The sequence below is a fragment of the Neovison vison genome, chromosome 13, assembly GCF_020171115.1.
Source record: "Neovison vison isolate M4711 chromosome 13, ASM_NN_V1, whole genome shotgun sequence".
Taxonomy (NCBI): domain Eukaryota; kingdom Metazoa; phylum Chordata; class Mammalia; order Carnivora; family Mustelidae; genus Neogale; species Neogale vison.
Window position 1 is genome coordinate 34,015,510 of NC_058103.1, and position 15,291 is coordinate 34,030,800.

The window sequence follows — 15,291 nt, forward strand, 5'->3', positions numbered from 1 at the left end:
TTGTCTTTGGTTTTCAGTGGTTTTGCTATGATTACTTGGGTATGTGTTTATTTGTTTGTTTTTTGTATTTATCCTGCTTGACATTAGCAGACTTCCTTGAATTTCTGGCCTGATGTCTTTCATTGGTTTTGGAAAACTCTGCCAATAGTTCTTAAATATTTCTTCTGCTCACTCTCTTTCCTATCCTTCTGGACTCTAATTACATGTATGTTAGACCTTTTACCAGAGCCCATATGTCTTTTATGCTTATTTCCATATTTTCCATCCCTTTTCTAAAATTTTGAATATACTGAATGGACTCTAGCTTCCCAGTGAAATTCTACATTTGTCATTTCTTTTTTCTTAAAAATATTAATTACAGTTTTTAAAATTTCACAGGGGACCAAATAAACATCAGCATTATTTTTACGGCTGTTCTATCTTGTTTTTCTTTCTCAGTTTTTAGTGATTTTGACCTGTCTCTGGCATGTCTGGTGATTTTAAAAACTGAAGCCCAAACATTTAATGTGAAAAAAATTAAAGAAGTTCTAGAGGATGATATATTTTTCTAGAAAGGATTTAATTTCCATTGCCAGTTTGTTAAAGTAAAGATTGCCTGACCTAATCAGAGATTGAGATAATTTGATGCTCAATTTCAGTCTGTGTGAAGGCTGGTATATTTCCAGTTTGTCCTTGTTCCTAGAGCACTCCAAGGTTTAAACTGAGAGCTTGAGATATTTACAGGTATCCACTCATGCAGGCCCTGAAATTCAAAACTGCTAAAAATTCTGTTTATTTTCTTAACCTCCTAGCTATTCTGCTACGGTTGGCTTTTTGGTCTCTTGTACCATTATACCTCCCCCATTCTCCTGGCTTAGGAATTAGTAAATGCTTTGAGGAAAAATGCGGTGAAGAATTCTAGTGCTCCTTCTCTGTGGTTCACTTCTCAGAGATGTTGGTGCCTTGAATCCTGGCTCTCTTAGTTGTTCTTTTCAGACACCAGCTTTTTATTTTTTCTTCTTTAAAATAAGGAAAAAAAATTATATAGCTTTTACAGTTGTTCTTGGTGGGAGGGTTGGTCCAAATAAACCACTGTATCACAGTAGAAGCAGAACTCTTCAGACCTTATGTGCTTTTATAATATTATGTCCTTCTGATATCATACACCTAGGTTCTACTGCAATTGCCTGATAAAATGTATGTATCCTTTATTGGACTACATAGTTTGAAAGAACAGGAAACTTGTATATATAAGAAATCCTTACTGAATAGCACATGCCATTCATTCATTTCTTAGTTCAACAAATATTTTTGAGTCTATCATATATCACATATTCTATATGTGCTAGAGATTTAATGTTGAACAAGAACAGACTTGGTCCCTGAAACAAAGATGTTCTGTTGTATTTTACCAACAAAGACAGCCTAAAATAAGTAAGCCAATAAATAAAATAATTATAAAGCATGGTACATGCTATGAAGGAAATAAGCAGGTGCTGGGATAGAGAATAGTGGGCGGGGTGGAGAATAAGGAAAGGCCATTTTAAAAGAGGTGGTGAGAATGAGAAGGATTCAGCCATATGAAGTGTGAGGAGATGAGAATTCCAGGCAGAGGAACATACATACCAAAGCTTCTAAAGCAGTAAAGAATGTGTCTAGAAGTGAAAAGACAATGAAAGGTAGTGAATGAGCAGAAAGGCATAAGATGAGGTTGGAGAGACAGAGGCCATACTTGCAGGGCCTTAAAGGTTATGACACAGAGTTTGGAAAGCAGATATACTCATTACAATTTTGCAAAATGAATGGAAGTATTTTATTTTTCTTGGGAAAAAAATGCCTCTCATTCTTTTTGAACATGAATATTCATGTTTCTTGTGACAGAGAGAAAGCCTGTACCAGACATAGCCATAAAGGCTGAGAATCACCACTGTTCTTAAGTTTCTGTTTACCTATAGAAGCAGCAAGGATCTCTGTCTGATATCCTGAAAGCTAGAGTCAGAAAGGAAAAAGAAAAATGAATGGATGAAGAAACAAGGCCTTTCCTCAACGCAGGTAAGAAAAAATAACATTAGACAAATTGTGAAAGACTTTAAAATGGGCAACAAAGACTACTGGATGTCCATTGTAGCACAACCTTCTGGTTTGTGTGTTTTATCATCTTTGAGCTATTTTCTAAAAATTAAGGTGTAGAAATGGAATATTATTCAGTGATAAAAAAGAATGAAACTTTGTTATTTGCAATGACATGGATGGAGCCAGAGAGTTTAATGCTAAGCAAAATAAGGCAGTCAGGGAAAGAAAAATACCATATGATTTCATTCATATTGGAATTTAAGAAACAAAACAAACAAGCAAAGGGAAAAAATGAGAGAGAGAGAGAAATCAAGAAACAGACTCTTAACTATAGAGAGCAAATTGATGGTTACCAGAGGGGAGGTCAGTGGGAGGATGGGTGAAATAGGGGATGGAGATTGAGGAGTGTGCTTGTGGTGATGAGCACTAGGTGTTGCATGGAAGTGTTGAATCACTATATTGTACACCTGAAACTAGGATAACATTATATGTTAACTAACTGGAATTAAACTAAAAACTTAAAAAAATTTAAGCTGGGAAAACTGATGGCAAATAAGATTATTACTCAAAGAAATGCAAATTAATTCTGTGAAGATATAATTGATTATATGTATGTATGTGTGTTCTTTGAATTCTCCTTTGAACCAGTAGTAACATCTTACTGGTTCCTTCATTAGCTAATGGGTTAAACAAAATCTTGACCTGTGTTTATTTCATAAGTATATGAAATTCGTTATTTTATCTATAAAACATTACACTTTAATAATTCTGGAGGCTCCACTGAGATGCCCCATGGATTTACTTGATGGAGCCAGGTAAACTTAAGAGCTAGAAAAGTGCACTTCACAGGTGGCTTTCACCTGGCCACACTACTTAGGTTCGTGGAGTGAAGGCCAAGCAGCAATAAAACTTGAACTCTGCTAAATTTTGGTTTCTCTCATTTTGTTCCCTTTATTTATTTTGATTCTATTTTTGTTTCCATGCATGGCGAATAAGGTATTCCCCCTTGTGGCAGCCATGATTGGGAATTTGGTTTTACAGTCTAATGATTCCTACAAGTGGATGATTGAAATCTCAGGTAAGAGAAGACAGAGACTCTGTCTTATCGGTCTTTCTTGTTTATTTGTCTTACTGTCATTTTGAGCCTTAACCAGTTAAGAACTTTATGATCTCTAGGAAGGGAAACAGCTCTTTATTTGTGGACTGGTAAGTTTTTTTTGTTTCTGTATTTATTTGTGACCTGTAGTTGAAGTTGTTGAGATGAAGCTGTATGTTTTTTATGCATCTGTGTCTATGATCCAGAAAGGCATTTATCTCATTTTGTGAGTGTGTAATGTTTTCCTACTTCTGGAAAATATTCATAGATCATATGCTTATGAGACCATCATGCAGAGTGGGCCTTCCTCAGGGTATGCTTTGAATTCAGAGTACTTCCCTTCTACCAAACTCCTTCTATCCCACCCCAGTTCATCTGAGTCTGAATATGGTGGTGGTGTTGGGAGGGGCCGTCCAAGAGCCCCTAATCTACAACTCTCAGTTTCAGCAGGATCTGGAGGGAAGCACCCCCATTTTAGGGCCACAATAAAGTTTGCTTTGCCAGGGGGAAGAAGAAAACTCTATCGAAATAATTATATTGTCTGTTAAATTAAAGGTACTCTGTTCTAAAAGAGAAATAAAGAACTTATTAAATAAATAGAATCTTTCTAAAATTATCAGATAATAAGGAAATTTAACTTATATTTTAAATGAGCTACATTAAAAGGTATTCTTATAATTTTAAGCATCAAAGATCACAAAGCTAAGATAAATCTTTGATAAATAACTTTAGTCATTGTGAAAACCCAGCCATGTTCTTTTTCTTATTTATCAGTGTTAAGTATAATTAAGCAAATACTTTTTATTTTGATTGGGTTTGTTTTTCTTAAATTTATATAGGTTTATTCATCAAATAAGCTAATGCTTTTCTTACATAATATTTTAAGAATGTGAAAAATGTAAAATTGGGTACAATATAATTGAATCATTATTCTGACAAACTTTAAATTTCAATAGTAATTATGTTTGTAGTATGTCAGCTTGAAAATAATATTCAGGATCTTTAAGTAACAAAATCTTATTGAACTGATATTAAATTAATTAACAAATAATTATCAGATACCTAGATGACTTTTAAGTAAGAATATTGGATCATTGATAACTAAGCATAATTTTAAGTTAATATACAGATCTTTCTTCACTTATGATAAGGTTACCACCTGACCCATTGTGAGTTGAAAATATCATAAGTTGAAAATGTATTTAATAAACCTAACCCACCCAATGTCATAGTTAGCCTAGCCTACCTTAATCATGTCCAGAACACACATTACAGAACACTTCTGCAAAGCCTATTTTATAATAAAGTGCTGAATATGTGATGTAATTTGTTGAATACCGTACTGAGAGTGAAAAAATAGAATTGCTGTATGGTACAGAATGGTTGTAAGTTTATCAGTTGTTTACCCTTATGATTGTGGCTGACTGGGAGCTGCAGCTCGCTGTGGTTGCCCAAAATCATGAGAGATTAATGCCCTGGATATTGCTAGCCTGGGAGAAGATCAAAATTAAAAATTTGAAGTATGGTTTCTACTAATGGGTGTAACTTTTACACCATTGTAAAGTTGAAAATTTGTTAAGTTGAACCACTGTAAGTTGGGGACAATTCATACTTTTATTTTAAAGATTTTTTATTTATTTATTTGACAGACAGATCACAAGCAGGCAGAGAGGCAGGCAGAGAGAGAGGAAGGGAAGCAGGCTCCCCGCTGAGCAGAGAGCCCAATTCGGGCCTCGATCCCAGGACCCTGGGATCATGACCTGAGCCGAAGGCAGAGGCTTTAACCCACTGAGCCACCCAGGCACCCATACTTTCATTTTAAAGCTAATGTACTTTGCTTCTTATTTTTATATGCTAGAGAGAGGCTTATATCTTTAGGTCATGTTAATTAATATGTTTGTCTTTACTACAATAAGAAAGTACAAAGGGATGCATGTGGCTATAGTAAATTATATTCTGTGTGATTACGAACTTGGCTAATCTGCTCAAATGCTTATGTATGATTTCTCAATTATCTAGTTTTCACTGTGAAATAAAAATTAGTTATTTTTTTGAACATTATAATGAAATATAGGTGTTACATTTTTCTAGGAACAATAATGACAGACAGTTTTTTAAGGAAAGAGTATACATATTTTTAAAGTCCAATCCTGATATTTGTTCTCAGGACACTCTACATGCTCTTAAATTAAAATTTATATGGATCCCCAGAGATTTTGTTCATGTAGGTTATTTCTAATAGATATATACTGTATTAGAAATTGAAGCTAATTTTTTTTAAATTTGTTGTTTCATTTGGAAATAGCAATGACAAGACCATTTCATGTAAATATAAGTAACTTTTTTATGCATTGTTTTTATAATTTTGAAAATTTCTCTAATGTTAGGCTTAAGATAAGTCAGTTGGATCTTTTTATTTGTTTCTGCCTTGGGTCTGATGCGATAGAATACAATATACAGCCACTGGAAAAACTCATGGCACATTCATGAGAGAAGGAGAATAAAAAAGTCAAATAAAGCCTTAGTTTTATTATGAACATTGTTTTGACCTTGCAGATCCATTTAAAGTGTCTTAGGGACCCTCATGGGTCTGGGGCCCACTCTTTGTTCTGAAGTAAAATGGCGGTTTGTTTCAAAATATAAAATAACATAATAAAAGACAAAACTTTGGAAGAGATTTTGATTTGCCTTGGCTTATAGTACCTGTGCCTAAAATGAAGCTGAGAACTATATTAAAATTTTAGTAAGTTCACTCAGGTTTGATGAGCTTACTGATGGTTTACTGATTAATGCTTTGCCCATGAAGCTCTAGATTATTTTTTATATAATTTCCCTTTTGGGCTTTATGTTTATTTTGCCTTTATTTAAAGAAAAAATAAAGAACAAAGTTTCCTCATTGACAAATGAGCTGAGATTATTTATAATTATGTTACTTTCTGTGCTTATTTCCAAATATTTTATTCTTGCTTTGAAAATTAGGTATCCAGTACTGTTTCTCAGGTACCCATGATTCTATCTTATTCAAGTACCCAATTCTTTTTTGACAACTCTTTTGATTTTGCCTTCTAAAGATCAGACCTAAATTTAGTAAAAAGTAAAAATTTCAGACTATCTTTCACACCTAAAGCTATCTTTGAAATTTCCTAGAAGTTCTCTAGAAAATCACAAAGATTTTTTCTTTCATCTTATAAAAAGAGATGTTAGAAATAATTAGGTTTGTTTGATATATTACCATTGTAAGAGTGTCATGTGAGGGCAGTTGTTGTCATATCTGAGAAGAGAGGCTTGGTGTGCCCTGGGTTAGATCCATATGTATAAAATGTTAATATAAATATTTCAGAAATTTTATGCTTTATGGGACATGCCTGGAGATTTGACAATGCTTTTGCTGTCCATAGTATGTCTGCATCCTCAGGGGAAACACATCAAAACTTTTATGACATAGTTACATACTATATCTGAATAGAGAATTCTATTCTGATATTATTAGTTACAGTGATAAATTAAATACAGCTATTAAGGATCTGTCACCTTTGGAAATTTCTGTTTTACTCTAATGCTTGCCTGAAGGTTCTGCTAAAAGCTACAGTAAATAGTTTGTGCCTGCAACAAAAATTCAAGAGCACTAGGGAAAAGGATTATCATAGGTACTTTGCACTAGTGACACTTCAAAGAACAGTCTTTTGGGTATAGGCACCTGAAATGAGATTGCTTAGATAACTTTTATGTAGTGCCAGCAGACTGTCAGGAATCCCAGGGCTCTTTAGAATAGAAGCAGATGGCTTCATGAAAGCAGATCGCTAACCCAAGATCTAGCAGAACAAGAATGCCATAGAGCTGAATGAAATAATAAGAGAAATTTTATTGTATTTATTTGTTTGGGATATTGTTGGTTAATTTAATATTCTATTGCTTTATGGCTCTAGATTTGCAAAACAAATTCATGGAGGCCTATATGATTAATTAATAAATTTGCTATGAAATAACAAGGGCAATCTCTAAGATAAGCCTTTTTTTGCGATCAATAATGATCTTTGTGATTATTTTGATCATATGAGGTAGGAGAGGAACATTATCAGGAAACATTAAGAGACTTTTTTTTTTTTTTTTTTAAAGATTTTATTTATTTATCAGAGAGAGAGAGGGGTAGAGAGCGAGCATAGGTAGACAGAATGGCAGGCAGAGGCAGAGGGAGAAGCAGGCTCCCCGCCGAGCAAGGAGCCCGATGTGGGACTCGATCCCAGGACGCTGGGATCATGACCTGAGCCGAAGGCAGCTGCTTAACCAACTGAGCCACCCAGGCGTCCCCATTAAGAGACTTTTAAATAGGCAAAAAAAAAAAATTACTGGGGGCCCAATCTAGTGTGTCCTTTTTGGTAATCTCCCCCTTTCATTGTCTTTGAACTATTTTACAATTCTGTAGGTTGTGGAAAATTCATAGTCATGCATATAATTCTTTAGTTTTCAGAGCAAAAAGCTGATACTGTTTACTTGAAACTGTCAGTGTTTTATAAAAAATAAGCACTTTGGGGCAGAGGTGGAGGTAGGAAAAGATTTTGAGGGAAGCAACTGTGGAAGGCTATTTCTTCTTGGCTGAGAAGAGGACTGAGGTCTGTGGGTCCTATATGCAGCCAGTGTCCCTTCCCCCTGCCCCAAGGCTCCCAGCTTTCCCATGACCCCGGTGTTGTTAGCCAGGCCTAAAGGAGCAAATACCTGAGATCATAGCACTACAGGGATATTGCAGATGTATTCAGTGCAGACTGGTGACCATCTGTATCTCCCTGATCCACTGTTAGTCTGTTAAGCCCCTATCAGTTTCTTGGCATAATCCTTGGAGCAGGTGAGCTCCATAATGGCTTAATAAAATTTCCTGCCAGTTCTGTAGCGTAAGTGCTCATAGTAGGATTTAAGTTGAATCAAGTAAATGATATTCTTGCATACCTGAGTTTCTGCATGTAAGATTCATGTTTGCTACATAATGCTTTTGGCTCTTTCCTTGACCTTCTTATCTTTTCAGTGACTGGTTTTCAGGCTCAGCCCTTGGGCTGGAACAGATGTTCTGTCTCTTAGGCTTTTCTTTCTGCTATTGAAGTACAACTGAATTATTTTGGCAACTAGAATTTGCAGGTTGGCAGGAGTTTGCTGCATTTATGTTTTATCTCTTTCTTCCTGGTTCCTCTTTCATCATATTCCCACTCAAGGAGGCAAGAACGACAATTATTAGCTCTCATGTATTACTATGGGATGCCTAGTTCCTAAAATCTCCTGCTTAGTATTAAAGGTTTAGTGTAAGTATCTTACCAGACAGATAATAAAATAAATAAAACCAATATGCATTACTATATTGCCACTATTTATTTGTGAGCAAATCCCTAGGACAACTACTGACATCTTTGTTAGCATTAATAAAGAAGGTTAAGGTTGAGAAGTGTTCTATCCTTACCATACTTAAGCTACAATTGCCAAGCCTATGTATGTTATAAGCTTGTTGCCTTTTCAGAAGTATTGGAAAAGACAAACTTCAAGTTTGCCAAATAGAATGTATTGTCCCATTAAGTAAGCTCATTAAAAACCAAGATAAATTATACATTAAATACTCCCTTGAAACAACAAAATTAATGTTCCAGTACTCTTAACTTCAGGGTTTGCTCTTGTGTTATTCAGAGTACCACAGGCAGTTTGATGCTAATGAAAACAGACAGGTTGAAAATTATTTCTTATAGCTCTACTATAATGCAGACCTCAGTTCTGGCCTTTGTGATCTCAGAAGAGGTCTGCAGCAATTGCTTGACCTGGGATTAAGGACTTCCAGGAGACTTTGAGGAAAGACTAATCCAGCAATCTGGCTTCTATAAGGAGAATACTGCTCACACTTCAATACCTTCACTCCTGGATGTAAACTGAGATGGTAGTCTTGGGTTGAGAGTCTCTATTTTTCTTCTATGGTTTTTGGCCACTCAAGGGCTATTTTTACACACTCTAAAACTAGTTGTGAATGAAAGGTAGGCATTCTCTGTTCACACCACTAACTTCTGCCACACAGGTTATAAATTTAGGCAGTTTTATAGCTAGATAGGGCAGAGACCAAGAACAATCATTACATATAAGATCTAGCTAAAAATGGTGTTCTTGGAAAAATCTGAATTTTAGTAATAACTGCTATTATGACAATTTTTTTTAAAAGATTTTATTTATTTGTCAGAGAGAGAGAGGGAGAGAGAGCGAGCACAGGCAGACAGAATGGCAGGCAGAGACAGAGGGAGAAGCAGGCTCCCCGCTGAGCAGGGAGCCTGATGTGGGACTCATCCCAGGACGCTGGGATCATGACCTGAGCCGAAGGCAGCTGCTTAACCAACTGAGCCACCCAGGCGTCCCCTATAATGACAATATTTTTATAATTTTTCATTTAAGTCATTAATATGAAAAAAAGAAAAAAATGGAAAGGGATTATAGGCTAGCAAAATATTTTGTGTTCTGAAATATTTTTGAGCGAAAACATCAGGCTGGTTATTGTAGTAAAGTATATTTTGCTTTTATAGTATTATTCAATGGACCCAATAGCCATCATGAACCAACACATTTCATTAAGATATATAAACTCAATGATACTGAAACATTAAAATTGTGATTTTTAAAGGACTAAGCATATATTTTATGCAAATATACTTAATCTTATAAAATCCTATATATACTTATATATATTTGTATTTTATTTTCCTCATTATTATGATTATGATCATTATTATTTGTCAAAGGGGCAAGGCAATGCCTAATCCTGTCTTTCTTCCCTGTGAGGAGCTAAGGGTTCTTTTTCAGGTTTGGAATATATGGCAGAGGAGGACAGGATTTTGGGTAAATATCACTTATAAAGGAAGTCCTAATGTTATAGTAAAGGTGAGTAAGCAAAGAAACAAATCTTCAAAGGAACATGAAAATAATTTTGAAAGTTATAGGATTCTTCAAGCTGTTTCTGAGGTAAGCCTTCTACTTACACTGCATCCCTTTTAGAATGCCCAGAAATTTCTGAAGCCTTATGGATTTTTCAGATTTGTACAGGTCTGGTTACAGATAACAGATATCCACCAGACTACAGTTAATCAAGGTCATTACCTTAGATAAATTTTCATGAACCCCATATTTTCATACCTTTTCCCCCATGGAAACACCCCCTGATGTGATGATGACATCAGCACGACTGATACCCTCATTCAAGGCATTGAGTAAGTCATCTGGGCTGGAAAAAAATAAAGACAAATAAGTTAACCACAAGAAAAGATTTTAGTATTTAGATATTTAAATGCCAACTTAAAACTAAACCACTTTATTCACTGAGTAGGCATTAATATGAGTATCGCACTATATTCTGCAAGAAGTGGGAAACAAAAAGGTCTCTGCTCAATGGAAACATAACTCTTATTGCAGAGAAAGAACCTAATAAGTGTGGAAGTAGTGGCTACTGGTACTTTCATGGGGCTTTTTGTTCTAACAAGGCAGCATAATGGGGGGAGATATTGAGGTGCTGGTAGGCTATCTAACCATCCCAGTTTATCTAGGATAATCCAAGATTTAGTACTGAAAGTCACATGTCCTAGGAAATCCCAGGCAGACCAGGATGGTTGGTGACCCTAGGTGCTGGGAGAGGTCACACAAGACTCTTTATAAAGGGAATATGATTTAAACTAGTTAAGCCTTCAGACTTTCACAGGTGGAAGGAATGAGAAAGGGCCTTGTAAAGAGGATCAGCCTGTGATGCAGCCTCAGTGGAGATTAATATGGGGAAAAAGAACTGTCTATAGTGAAGGACTTAGAATGACTGGGATAGTCAAGGCCCATAGTCAGGCCCTCAAGCTCAAGAATTGGGACTTCATCTAGCCAGACAAGGATGGTGGTGGGAGTTCCCTAGAAATATGAAGAGGCAATAGGTGTTTACTAGGAAAAAACAAGGAAAGCAGAATCTGTATGAAATATTCTGAGAAGGTAAAAGGACAAGATGAATATTAGGGATTGAAACTAGGCAGATTCCTGAGAGTCAACTGAAAAGATCAGTTTACAGGACCTTTGATTGCACAGGTCAAAGGCCTGGGAAGAAGAGATGAAGCAAAATCAAGTCTATCCTCTGGATGTTAGAAGGGTTACAGAGGCATAAGTTGAGATTGATAAATTAAGGGAAAAAACCAAAGTGCTAGGAACAGGGCTTAGAGGGGGATAGGAAGGTAAGGGTTAGCTAAAAAGTTACCTAGTTACTATTTACCTATTTACCTAGTTATCTAGTTACTATTTGAATTCCATACAAAGGTACTGGTAATATGCACTTGAATTCCCCTTCAAATGATGGGAGTACAGAAAGGGAGTCTTTTGAGGAGTATCTGTCTGGCCTATACCTTTGTTTTCTGAGAACTTTTTACACTGTGGGGAAGGGGGGTAGATCTCTTTCTCCCCCATGAACATCTAACATGCACATCTAAAAAGGGAACAATCCTAGTTTTTGTTTTTCCAGTTCTTTTTTTTTATTTTTTTAATATTTTATTTATTTATTTGACAGAGATCACAAGTAGACAGAGAGGCAGGCAGAGAGAGAGGAGGAAGCAGGCTCTCTGCAGAGCAAAGGGCCCCATGTGGGGCTTGACCCCAGGACTCTGGGATCATGACCTAAGCCAAAGGCAGAGGCTTTAACCCACTGAGCCACCCAGGCACCCCTATTTTTCCAGTTCTTGAGTTTAGTTCCTCTTGAGGACTATTTTGCTCTTGGGTTCCATGAGATAACCATACAGCTTCCCATAAGCCCTTCTTTTGCTAAAGCTAGCCTCAGTGTTTTTTTGTTAACTTGAAACCAAATGATGTCTCAAGGAAATAGCATACATTCCCCCTAATTACCCTTGGTAGTGAAGTTTTTTCACATCCCTTTACCTTAATGCACTGTTTCATGAGGGAGGGAGGGAGAAAGGAGGAGGAAAAGTGCTTGAAGGAGAAGATGATTAGTTATCTAAGGTTGATAGAGGTAGGGAGAGGAACTTGAGATTCACCTGATAGGCCGCCTTCAACTCACTAAGGCTCTTGAAGAGATAAGCTAGTTGGGAAGTGGCGTAGCACAGAGATCAAGAGTATAAACTCTTAAATCAGACTGCCTGAGTTTAAATCCTGATGCTATTATTTGCTAGATGTAGAATCTTGGACAAATTGCTTAACTTCTCTTTGCCTCAGCTTTCCATCTATTAAGTAGAGATAATACAGGGTTGCTATGAGGAGTAAGTGACACAATACACATAATACAGTTTATGGAATACTACACAGTACAAACTAAGTTTTAAAGAAAGGTTAGTTGTTATTATTGCTGTACTACTGACAGAAGCTTATCATATAAACATACCTAACCTAACATACCATATAAACATATCATATATATGTTTATATGATATGTAAACATGCCATATGTTTATAAACATATAAACATGTTAGTTTCATTTACTGGTTGATTCTCTTACTGGATCTGGATAAAATTCTCCTTTCCAAGTACTGGCCTATCTACGAGTATACTGGGGTTTGTTTGGCTCTGAGGAGCAAGCTCCCAAGAAAAAGACACAAACACAGAAGTTTGGAAAATAGCTCATATGGGCTTCAAACTACCAACATAAGGACTCTAAAATCATCTAGTTAATTGCTTATGCAGCCAAAAAGGTTCTCAGGTATTTGGTAAAGATAGGATCTATGTGTAAAACTTAAAAAAAAACAAAACCCTTAAAAAAATCCCTTTCAAAGTTAAACTGGTTGGGCAAACATCTTAGAAGAATTATACTCAATAATATTTAAAGTAGTTTTGAATTAAGTATTTTGTACAGAATTTTCATCAGTCTTTTTCAATTTATATTAGTGAAAAAGACAGCAACTTATTCTGTTGTATTAAAATACTATAAGATATGTACATGCTGGGTTTCTGTTCACTGCATGTCCAGAGCTTTGGGCCCCTTGCCTTGCTGGATATTATCATCAGGCTGAGGCAAATGTTTGGTCAATGGAGTAAATGGAAAAACACAAACACAGGATAATGTGGAAAGTGGTTCAGGTGAATGGACAATAAATATTATTAACAAAATATAATTTTGTGTTAGTACAAAGAGACATCGGCTAATTTCACCAGTTTTATAATATATAATTTATAACATGTCAATCTTAGAGGATTATGGTAAAGTCCCTGGAAACAAAGCAGCAGTGACATCTACATCTCAGTATTAATTTTTATAGGTGGCTAAAGGTCCTGGGATCTGCTAGTTAATGATACAAATAAACAAACATTTCAGTGATTTTTTTTTTCCCTCATTTGTTTTTACATTACCTGGGTAAGATGTTTTTTCCTGTTTTATAAAACTGAAGTGTCATCAGCTCTCTGTATGACTTTTCTAACTTACAGAAATAAACTAAAAGGGATTTCATGCTTTTTAGTATTCAAAGAACATTCTCAGTGTTACTTTCTACTCTGTGTTTGTGTATTCACAAAACACTGATTTTCAAAGTTGGAAAGCTCATGGGGGTCACTCTGTTCAGAATCACAGCTGAGTGCATTCTTTGGGTCTTACTCTTCTCTATCCCCCTCTGCCCCTCTCTTTGACTCTACTTTCTGTCACATATTTCTGATGTCTGGAATCTAATAAGAGATAATGGCTCAGTAGAGGGTCAGGTACAAATGCTGGCCAACAGTCAGAGGATCTATAACTTCATTTATGTTGCATTATGTTGTATAAATAGAGTAATAACTCTATTTATTCCTTCTTTAATAAGTCTGTGAGGTAGATCGAACAGGTAATATCATGCTCATTTTACAGAGAAAGAAAGTAATATTCAGAGCAAAGCAGTGCTTAATTTTTTTAAGTAGGCTCCACACCCAGCAACCTGAGATCAAGACCTGAGCTGAGATCAAGAGTCAGATGTCTAACAGGCTGAGCCACCCAGGTGTTCCGAAGGTAGTGTTCTTTTTGTTGTTGTTGTTTTATTGTGCTTTGCTTTATTGTGTTTTACAGATATTGCATTTTTTAAATTTTTTTTATTTTTTATAAACATATATTTTTATCCCCAGGGGTACAGGTCTGTGAACGAAGGTAGTGTTCTAAAGGTGAGGTAGAGTAATAAGTGGCAGAGCTAGAACTAGGGCCTCTGGATCCATATTATGTGTTTTTTCCATCCTACTGACTAATCAGAGTGAGTGTCTAGTTTTTTCAGGAATATGACATATCATATGATGAAAATTCTCATGAGAAAGGGCCCTTGTGCAAAAGAATCAAATGGTAAGGCAAAAAGTGATAATCTATCTGTGTTGACTAGGAAAGTGCATGTGTGGACATGTTAGTATAATTCTGGGGAATGAAACAAATGTGACTCTGAATCCTATAATCAGATAGAAACTGAATAAGATTTTGATTAAACATAACTTTTATGGGTTGTTTACAAGTCATAACTTTGCTCTCTTTTTATGATTCATATTATATTTTAAATGATAAAAATATTTCCAACATAACATATGACAGCCATGTATCTATCTTTCAGATTTGACATATACTAATATTTTCCCATATTTACTTCATATTCCCTCTCACCTCATTTTTTTAAGAAAAAAAAAAAGTTTGTTTTCTAAAACCAAGCAATTACTCTGAATAATGATAAAAGGAATAGGTAACAAGGATTATAATTGTGGGTGTTATAATAAAATAAGAACTATTCAGGATTTTCTGTTTTGTTAAATAGATCATGGTATATTAATTTTCTCAAAGAAGGGAGAGTAAAACTAAAACATACTCTGATCTTTTATTATATAATATGACATTATGTATCTTACACGTCTCTTAAATGACATCAATTTGTATATATTAGATCATTTGATATATAAGAAATAAAAGTAATGACAATAATATGCACATTTTGAACGAACAATACACTTTCACAGGTATATGTTAATTTCACAACTCTATGTAGTAGGTAGGGCAGAAGAAGGCACTGAGGTTCACAGTGGCAGTGAAAAGTTCAAGGTTACCCTTTGTTCACTCTATTCTTTTAAACTATAGAAATATTCACATAATGAAAGAGAATTTGTTATATTAGTATGCCTCCAGATATAAGCTATTTATCATTTTTATCCAAATATATAAATCCTATTT

The 15,291-nt window shown here is 35.3% G+C and overlaps 1 protein-coding gene across 12 annotated transcripts in view; it reads right to left on the reverse strand.

Moving 5' to 3' along the window:
• Positions 1-15,291, reverse strand: part of GPHN (gephyrin) — a 641,743-nt gene that overhangs the window by 25,224 nt on the left and 601,228 nt on the right. For all 12 annotated transcript variants that reach the window (XM_044231062.1, XM_044231066.1, XM_044231068.1 and 9 more), the window contains one exon: positions 10,295-10,382. In XM_044231062.1, coding sequence (XP_044086997.1) covers positions 10,295-10,382 — 88 coding nt within the window. The remainder of the gene's footprint in view (positions 1-10,294; positions 10,383-15,291) is intronic.